The sequence below is a fragment of the Palaemon carinicauda genome, chromosome 20 (genome assembly GCF_036898095.1).
Source record: "Palaemon carinicauda isolate YSFRI2023 chromosome 20, ASM3689809v2, whole genome shotgun sequence".
NCBI lineage: Eukaryota > Metazoa > Arthropoda > Malacostraca > Decapoda > Palaemonidae > Palaemon > Palaemon carinicauda.
The window spans coordinates 19,838,264-19,849,027 of record NC_090744.1 but is presented as its reverse complement, the minus strand read 5'-3'; the positions used below and the strand labels follow the sequence as shown (position 1 = coordinate 19,849,027).

Sequence of the window (10,764 nt, the reverse complement as noted above, 5' to 3'; positions counted from 1 at the left end):
TTTCCAACTAGGGTTGTAGCTTAGCTAGTAATAATAATATAATTTTATAAAAAGCAGATACCTACATTAATAAACTTCCATGGGATTTACAATACTGTACATTACAGCACTCAGTCGACATCTTACGAGATAGAAACCAACAGAATGCCGCGAGTAGAATGAAACTTGGATTATTTTGTATTTAATACTCAAGGGCGAGTGATGTAAAGTCAGGACTAACGTAAGTCGAGACGGGGTAAGGAGCGGTATTACTGTACAGTGTGGTACTTCTTCGTTCGCACTTCCTTTCTCCCATTGTGCTGTCCAACCTATTTTTAACTTATTAAGCTACAACTGTGGTTTTCACTCTTTAGCATTGGATGCCCTTCCTGGTCTTTGTGCTCTTTACTGGAGGTCTTCTTACAAATACAGACATTTGGAGATAGAAACAAATACAACTGTAAATTAACAAATACCAAATCAATTCTGTAATAAAACACTACTATATCATTTAACACAGTAAGCAAAATGACATTTGTAATAACCTGCTATCTATTTCATATGAAACCCGATTATTTGTTGCGTTTTGTAGCTGGAAATCATAGGCATGGGATTCTGGTTAGGCTTACCCTGGGCCAAATTGCATCAAAATTTCATTTACAAACAGCATCTTGGAACCAATTCACTTCAAGTTGAGGACCTTCTGTATGACCCAAATTCCACAGATCTCTCCTTTGTAGGCTATAGGTTCCGGTTTATTATTAGTGGTAAGGCGACACTTACTAGGCCACTTAATATGCTTATTGTTCTCAGCCAGTGAGTCATTTTCTGTTTAAAGTATGTAAAATGAGTTTAAGCTTTAAGAAGATTATGAAAGTGGGATATCTATGTGTTTGTTTTGAATCAAGAATCAATTGGGGCAAAATTTCAATTAAACATGACTTGAGATTATATGAAATACAATAACTTTCATAATATAGTGTATAATTACAGGTTTGTTATAAAAATATTACTAACAATTGCCAATATATAATGAGCAATCTTATATGCGACTTCCAAATATTCCAGCCTTTATTCCATTAACTCTTATATAGATGGCATTGTCTGTTAGGAGTTATTTAAAGTCCCACTGACAGAGGAAGGCCATCAACAGTACACATTACTGCCTCATGTTGACAGAAGAACGGAGCCTTTAGTTCATTAACTCCGATATTAGGAGTTACTCAAGTCCCACTAATTGAGGCAGACCATCAACAATGCGTCATTACCTCGTGTTGAGAAAAGAACGGCCTAAGGAAACTGCATCCAAGCAGTCACTTATGTCTCATAAATATTAATATATAATTAGGATAAGGAGAGAAAGCAAACATTTCCAAAAAATTCACTTAAATCATATTATCATCATCATTTACTCTCGAGACACGACTCTCACATCAAAAACATCTAGAAAAAGACTAAAGTAGTAGTGCCCACTTCCCCATACACTTTTACCCCTCTAAAAATATTTTAGATTATATTTCAACATTGCACATATTTACAACTCAATTATTATATCCTTTTTTGGGTTTAATCATAAATCAACGAACTTTTACGAAACAATATCGTTCATAGTCTTTCGAGAAAATAGGGAAAAAAAATTCTTACTGGCCTGATAAAACAAAATTTCCTCCATTTTGAAACTTGACAAATGTAACAAATTTCATCTTAACTTTACAAATATTTTGGTTTACCTTTTTTCCTTATAATGTAACCAATAACTTGAAAACAAAAGACCTATTTCATCTTTCTAAAAAAATTGTTTTTGACACTTTTAAGAAGGATTTATTTAAGTTACATTACTGTAAAACACATCTTCCTTTCCAATCTCAATAATGTAAAATCATAGGAAGTCTTCAATAACAATAATATACTGTACAATAAATACCAATTCTAGTAGTTGCACTAACCATATTCAAACCATAACTTTTGATACTATATTTCCATTTCTTTATACCTGTACAACACTCTTAAGATTTACTAACACGTGCCGCTTTCCCTCCTGAACACGTGCCGCTTTCCCTCGCGAACACGTGCCGCTTTCCCTCCCGAACACGTGCCGCTTTCCCTACCGAATACGTGCCGCTTCCCCTCGCGAACACGTGCCGCTTTCCCTCCCAAAGAACAGACCTGGTTTTTTGAAGTGCATTCCACTACTTATTCCCCCATTACTGTAATAGGATATTTAACATTCACTTCTGACAAATACAAGATTAAACCATCTAAAAATATTTTTACAGCTATATGAAATTACTGTACAGGTATAGTACAAACACCCACTGTAAATAGAGAACTAAGGAATGATGAGTTAACATAAAAGCATAAAACTAAAGAACGGAGGCAGACTTAAACACTGCTGATAACATGATGACCATTACAAAAATTCTGTTATGAATGTTTCAAAACTTGGAAAAAAAAAAAAATCCAGAAAGCCAAAAAGTTGGCATCAAATATGAGGAGAGTAAATCCCATGTACTTAAGCACAGTAGTCATATATATGGTGAATTGGTGCCAATATGGCTTTTATATGTTCGTGTAACAACTGCAGCTGGTTATGTACACTTCCAAAAATAACTTCCACAGTGATGTTAATAGCCGACAACTAGCAGCACTATGCAGCGGGGCTACGCTCGATACGCGTCGGTATCCTGTGACAGGGTCAGTGGGCAGCAGGTTTGACAGTGTTCTCTTGGCTCTTGTAGCGGGGTTTACCCAATGAGAATGGTAGGTATTTATACTTGATCATGTGCTGAAAGAAATTTGAATATTACAATCAATTTTGGTATACCAAATGTACATTTGGTTTCATTAATACTGGTACATTTAATGGGAAGCTGTGTACTCCAGCATGGTAACTATGTTTGAATTATTAACTGTTAAAAACTCTGCCTGTAAAACAAAGTCGCTGAGCTCCTAAACACGTGATCAAAAGCATTTTTTTTTTAATTTTAGAGAGTGCTGTATAGAAAAATATTATTTGCTTTTGTTAATTTTACAGAGCTGCATAGAAAAGCATTATTTGTTTCTCTTAACTTTAAAAAGCTGTATAGAAAAGCATTATTTGTTTCTCTTAACTTTAAAAAGCTGTATAGAAAAGCATTATTTGCTTTTGTTAATTTTACTAAGTGCTGTATAGAAAAACATTATTTGCTTTCTTAATTTTACTAAGTGCTGTATAGAAAAAACATTATTTACTTCAGAGCGCTTTGTAAAAATAAAAATGCTTTTGATCACGTGATTACAAGCTCGGCGACTTATTTACAGGCAGCGTTGCCAACAATTTCTCTTTTGCCAAACAAAGAGTTACCTACTGCAATACACAGCTGTCAGATGTCTCCTTAGCTTCTTGTGATATGTACTGGAATTAATGAAGCCAAATGTACCCTAGACTCTTGCCCTCACCAATGATCAAATCAATAGAAATTCTATAATTCAACTTTTATCACGGATAAGATCTGCTTCATTACTTTGATTATTGCCAAATTATTTTAAATCCTAAAACTCATATAATATTATGATTATGGAATTGTGATAAACAACCACTGAACAATGGGTAAAAAAATGAGAGAGACAAACTTACCCTTATTTGTCTTTTCATAGTAATGCAAAACAGTGTGATGAAGTACATGACAAGAATGGGCCAGAAGACGGGCACATTAAACAGCTGCAAAACAGAGGTTTACTATTACACATTATTCTTTGTATAATAAAACATAATAAACAAAAACTTATGAATCTTTTAAAAAATTATCAATTAACCTACATATAAAACACACTATTCTGGCAATTCAGTTTATATTTTGACAGGCTAATGTCAAGTAAAGCACTACAATATGTCAAGTACGACTATTTATGTCACGCTTATAGCTCGTTTTTTTTTTCACGATATAAAGTAAAAAACCAGGTGTAGTAAGACTATACAGTACTTTATAGCAAGAACATAAAAAATATTACACGAGTTGTAATTTATTAATAAAATAGATACAATTATAGCTTGTTTTGTTTCACGATATAGAGTAAAACACCAGGTGTAGTAAGACTATACAATACTTTTATAGGGGTTTTAAGTGTGCTTTGCATTACAGAATTTATTCTACATAAATGATTTTGTAATTCTACTGCATTTCACTTAGTTTACAAATGCCAGGTGTTCTTCCTTCTCCCCTTTGTAATACAGTGTATTGATACATAGTTGCCCAATCAAATTCTGGGTTAAACATTAAATCCTCGCAGCATAGACAAACCTTTCTGGAGGCAGGGCATGTACCACTTATAGTTTCTCTATAGACTCTCTGCTTCAACTCACGAGTCTACAAATTTCCTCCATTTCCTTTGGTCTTATCCCATCTAACTATAGTCCATTTATTTTATCGAGGCAGATTTGCACCAACTCGCAGCGGTGCCCTTTTAGCTTGGAAAATTTTCCTGATCGCTGATTGGTTAGAATTATCTCGTCCAACCAATCAGCGATCTGAAAACTTTTCCGAGCTAAAAGGGCACCGCTGCGAGTCGGTGCAAATCTGCATCGCTAAAAGAAATTGACTATAGTGTAACAGTAGCCTATTGGAAATGGCCCGGCTTGGCAATCTGTTGAATGGGGGTGCGAGACCCACTAAAACTTGATAATTTCTAGTAGTGTCTACAACCTCACCATCCTTGTGAGCAAGGGATGGGTGGGGCTTGGAGAAACATATATGTATACCTGCCAAGTCATCAACAGCCACTGCCTGGCCCTCCCTAATCCCAGCTTGATGGAGAGGCGGCTTGGGCACTGATCATGTGTGTAAATGGTCAGTCTCAAGAACACTGTCCTGTCCCCTGCCTCTGCCATTCACGAGTGACCTTTAAACAATCCAACTTGCTCCAATTTTAAGTTACTTCTTAGGTCTTAAGTGTGACTTGGTCTCAAACTGTATTACGATAGGTGCATACAATTCTTTCCCATGATTTCTATAGGCTTACAGTAAGTAACCCTACTTAATAAAAGAACGAAACTCCAGTACAGCTCCCTACTCTTCCACAGAAGACCAGATAAAATTACTTTATAGTTATTCCTTTCCAATGGTAAACTTTCAACTAAGGTTACTAATTAAAAAAACCTTCATTGCCAACACTTGTTTACAACCATCCTCAATGTTTATTCAGTATTATATTGACCCTTTAGCAGACAGCCATTTTCCATTCTCTCAACATGGCCAAACCACCTCAACACATTCATATCCACTCTAGCTGCTAACTCATTTCTTACACCCGTTCTCACTCTCACCACTTTGTTCCTAACCCTATCTACTCGAGATACACCAGCCATACTCCTTAGACACTTCATCTCAAACACATTCAATTTCTGTCTCTCCATCAGTTTCATTCCCCATAACTCTAATCCATACATCACAGTTGGAACAATCACTTTCTCATATAGAACTCTCTTTACATTCATGCCCAACCCTCTATTTTTTACTACTCCCTTAACTGCCCCCAACACTTTGCAACCTTCATTCACTCTCTGACGTACATCTGCTTCCACTCCACCATTTGCTGCAACAACAGACCCCAAGTACTTAAACTGATCCACCTCCTCAAGTAACTCTCCATTCAACATGACATTCAACCTTGAACCACCTTCCCTTCTTGTACATCTCATAACCTTACTCTTACCCACATTAACTCTCAACTTCCTTCTCTCGCACACACTTCCAAATTCTGTCACTAATTGGCCAAGCTTCTCTTCTGTGTCTGCAACCAGTACAGTATCATCCGCAAACAACAACTGATTTACGTCCCATTCATGGTCATTCTCGTCTACCAGTTTTAATCCTCGTCCAAGCACTCGAGCATTCACCTCTCTCACCACTCCAACATACAAGTTAAACAACCACGGCGACATCACACATCCCTGTCTCAGCCCCACTCTCACCGGAAACCAATCACTCACTTCATTTCCTATCCTAACACATGCTTTACTACCTTTGTAGAAACTTTTCACTGCTTGCAACAACCTTCCACCAACTCCATATAACCTCATCACATTCCACATTGCTTCCCTATCAACTCTATCATACGCTTTCTCCAGATCCATAAACGCAACATACACCTCCTTACCTTTTGCTAAATATTTCTCGCATATCTGCCTTACTGTAAGAATCTGATTCATACAACCCCTACCTCTTCTAAAACCACCCTGTACTTCCAAGATTGCATTCTCTGTTTTATCCTTAATCCTATTAATCAATACTCTACCATACACTTTTCCAACTACACTCAACAAACTAATACCTCTTGAATTACAACACTCATGCACATCTCCCTTACCCTTATATAGTGATACAATACATGCACAAACCCAATCTACTGGTACCATTGACAACACAAAACATACATTAAACAATCTCACCAACCATTCAAGTACAGTCACACCCCCTTCCTTCAACATCTCCGCTCTTACACCATCCATACCAGACGCTTTTCCTACTCGCGTTTCATCTAGTGCTCTCCTCACTTCATCTATTGTAATCTCTCTCTCATTCTCATCTCCCATCACTGGCACCAACACCTGCAACTTCAATTATATCTGCCTCCCTATTATCCTCAACATTCAGTAAACTTTCAAAATATTCCGCCCATCTTTTCCTTGCCTCCTCTCCTTTTAACAACCTTCCATTTCCATCTTTCACTGTCTCTTCAATTCTTGAGCCAGCCTTCCTTACTCTCTTCACTTCTTTCCAAAACTTCTTCTTATTCTCTTCATATGAATGACTCAATCCCTGACCCCACCTCAGGTCAGCTGCCCTCTTTGCCTCACGTACCTTGCGCTTTACTTCCACATTTTTCTCTCTATATTTTTCATACTTCTCTATGACTTTGTACTGTACACAAAATACGGTTTAAAATAAAGCAAAATCGCCAATTGGCACAACGGCTTCGACCAGAGCCCACAGGCTTGAGATCACTAGGGGACGCATGTCAGGCTTGAGATCACTAGGGGACGCATGTTCTGCAGGACAGTTGTAATGGCAAAGTTCAAAATTGCAATACAGTACTTGTGAATTACACTTTCATAGATATACAAACTTAAGTCACAGTAGTCGCAAACTACTACTACTATAATACAACTTACTCACAAAAATACTCCGTTCTACAAAGATATTTCATAAAAGCCAAGCTGTCAGTAATTCTCAACTTGTTAAGAGCTGTTACATTCATCGGAATTATGGCATCAATGTTTTCTACAAACTCTTATTAAAAAATCAGTCAAAATATTGATAAAAACCTTTGTGTATTTGTATAACTTTACCCAATAAAAAGATTTATAAATATATTCTTAGCATGACCATGATGTACAGTATTTTCTCTACTTAAGAACCAATTAAAAATTAACCAAATTCCATATACAGGGGTACTGCACTATAAATATAATTGTACTTGAAAATGAGAAAGTTTCTCTAATGCCAAGTAAAATACCTCTATAGTTAATATACACTTCGTATGATACCACAAACTTATCCCCTGTAAATGAATAAATCAGTTAAAAAAATCTTAATCTTACCTGAAAGAATGTACAAAAGAACGCGACTAAAGTGGACTTTGTGACGCTATACCAGAACTTGAATTCTGGAAGACGTCTCATGAAGGGCCTGAATTCTTCATTAGATTTGGTGGGTAAGCCTGGTCCATCATCTGCAAGATTGAAAAGCAATTAAAATTCAAAGGTATACTTCACTAGGGGAGAAAGTGCCCAAATTTCCTTAGTTAACAAATTGCCTTATTTTTTAATTGAAGGATGCTACACAAAATTGAATGAATTTAAGCGATTCGTATCCCAATTGCAAAAGAGGACGATCTCAGGTACTTGAGGGGGACCACGGGTAAAGGGAGCCTGAGAGCCCCCCTGTGCCCCAGGCCACAAACCCCCACAATTGCACAATGAAGTAAATGTTAAAGAGGCTGCAATACAAGCAAGGAGATATAAGAGAAGGCTGAAAAGCAAATGCTGCTCGGGGCCAAATCAAGTGCAAACATAACAATGACTGAATAAAACCCAAAACAAGTGCAAACATAACAATGACTGAATAAAACCCAAAACAAGTGCAAACATAACAATGACTGAATAAAACCCAAAACAAGTGCAAACATAACAATGACTTTGAATAAAAACTAAAGTATTGACTGTTTGAATATTGTGCATTAATTTCCCCCAAGAATGAGGAGAAAAAATGTATATGATCCAAGCTTATATATTGTATATTACTGTACTACAAAAATCAATTTGCCTTTTACATATAACCACCCACAGGAAAATAAATCTTTCATTATTAAAATTGGTTGATTGTGCACCAAACATTGTCCTTCCTCTTCAATTGCAGGGGTTGACATGTCTAAAAATCTTTGCAAAGCTACCTAATTAATGTACGTACTGTACTTATATTTAATGTGAATGGCAAGAACATTTTCTACTGATACAATACAATACACAGGAATGTAACTGCTGAAGTTTAAATTTTTTGTATTTCATTACATATAATTGCTAAATTTTGCTTTCATGAATTTTACAAAACTATTAAACTTTGTGGAGTATTACTACACTTTACTTAGGAGGAAACTAATTTTGTAACTTAAACATCTCAATACCCCCACTGGCATCCATGAATGTGGACTCTCAAAAGCCCTTGACCACCAATTTGTTTCCAATTCGGGAACACAATTTTTGACAGCCCATTATCATTAGTTTAATAATTCAGTTGCCTATACCTTCCCTATATACCTTAGTATGTTTTATTTATACTCCTCTAATAAGTAAACTCTGCTCTTTTCTATTGTCTTCATATACTTTACCAACTTTTTTTTTTTAATCATCATTCTTGATCTCACCATCTTAAAAGGAGTATCACTAAAAATTATCACTCTTGATCTTACCAAATAAGCCCTGTCCTTATTGATTCTTAAAAGGTCTATCACAAAGATTTCTTACATCTTATAAACAAACTTGCCAAGACTTGGATGAGATGGCCTTTACTAGTTTTACATAAATTTTAGTATCATTAACATGACAGCCATCGTTGGATTTTGAGAGTCGAAAGTTCAGAAAATTGTATCACGTTGGCTTGTTAATTTTTGCAGCTATTTAATTATCAATCTGTATGACTGAACCAACAATAGAGATGAGCTTTTAAAACTATTAATACAAGAAACAAAGGAGTACCGTTATACCCTTACATGAAGTTTGGTAACAAGTAATAATCAATCTTTACAGATCCATAGAAAATTTAAGCTGGAAAAAAAAAAAAAGGACACCAATTAGCGAAGATTTTCATATACTCAAATATGAACCAAGTTTGAAGTCTCTGTGACAACAATGTCCAAACTTATGGCTGATTACGTGAATTGGACATTGTGCTTGACTGTGACCTCCCAAAATTTAATCATTTCCAGCTTTTTACATATAAGTTAATCACTGCAGGTTTCATTATTCTACAATTAAAATTAAGGCACGGAAGCTGTTCACAAACACACACACACAAACAGGGAATAGGAAAGCAACCCTCCAACTTCGTTGGCGGAGATAAAGAACCGTGTACTATAATAATATTGCAGCTATCAACTCACGGGAACTAACCACAAAAACACATAGTAAATACACCATCAGAGAAGACTCACCCTCATCTTGTGAAAATGCTGGATCAATTTTTGGAGTGAGGAATGCAAGGAAGAGATTAAGATGGTAAATGCCAAGCGCGTAACACACAATGTACCATCCCTGTCTCAAGACGATGCGGAGCACAAACCCCGCGATCATGACCACTGTAAAAACCCAGCGAGAAGCAGTGTGAGGTGTCCATTTGTCTAGGTAGTATTGATATATCTGTAAGGAGAGAACAATTATAAGATTGCTGTACTTTTATAAGTAAAAAAACTAATTTAAGATATTTCTAATTTATATTACTCTAAGTGGAAAGTTAATACAGTACAAAGTATTATGAAAATCCAATTACAGTATAACTAATGAGAAAAATTATTGAACAATATCATCATATTCTCGAAATACCCAATAAAATCCAGGTGAATAAATGAATAAGCTTTAAGATAAATAAAATTCATGCTGCCACTTTAACCCTAAGGTTACCTGACGACGCAATTTCCAGTTTCTCTATTTATTTAATACCTACGCTACAAAACGTCAACATTACTAGGTTGACACATTTCTTACAGCAAAATAGTCACAAGCCTGACAGAGTTTCTCAAGGCTGTTATCACCAAATGATTAATTCTTACATTTCAGAAAACTGAAGCAACTCAAAAAGGAGTATGTTATCATGCATAACACCTTCCTGCTAAAATCAGCCATTTGGAATTCCATGAATGATAAGCCAGAAATCATGAATAGTTACAGAGAGAAGACCCTTCTTCAATATAAATCAGGCAGAATTTGTTTTTTTACTTTGGTGACTTTCTATGTAAAAAGGTTTTCCAGGGTGCCAGCCACCAATTGAAATAATACTAGATAGTTATTGGGTACTTTGACTGGCCAGACAGTACTACATTGGATCCTTCTCTCTGGTTATGGCTCATTTTCCTTTTGCCTATACATACACCGAATAGTCTGGCCTATCCTTTACATATTCTCCTCGGTCCTCATACACCTGACAACAATGATATTACCAAACAATTCTTATACGCTCAAGGGGTTAACTACTGCCCTGTAATTGTTCAGTGACTACTTTCCTCTTGGTAAGGGTAGAAGAGAGACTAGCTATG

The 10,764-nt window shown here is 36.0% G+C and overlaps 1 protein-coding gene across 5 annotated transcripts in view; it reads right to left on the bottom strand.

Annotated features, from left to right (window-relative positions):
- Positions 1 to 1,344: 1,344 nt before the first annotated feature.
- The window catches only part of LOC137660188 (protein RER1), a 31,561-nt gene continuing 22,141 nt past the window's right edge, over positions 1,345 to 10,764 (bottom strand). For 4 of the 5 annotated variants that reach the window (XM_068394896.1, XM_068394895.1, XM_068394893.1 and 1 more), the window contains 4 exons: positions 9,667 to 9,871; positions 7,559 to 7,689; positions 3,596 to 3,679; positions 1,345 to 2,764 (listed from right to left, as the gene is read on the bottom strand). In XM_068394896.1, the coding sequence (XP_068250997.1) occupies positions 2,675 to 2,764; positions 3,596 to 3,679; positions 7,559 to 7,689; positions 9,667 to 9,871 (510 nt within the window). In that variant the 3' untranslated portion in view covers positions 1,345 to 2,674. The remainder of the gene's footprint in view (positions 2,765 to 3,595; positions 3,680 to 7,558; positions 7,690 to 9,666; positions 9,872 to 10,764) is intronic. The other variant, XR_011047651.1, reaches the window with a different exon arrangement.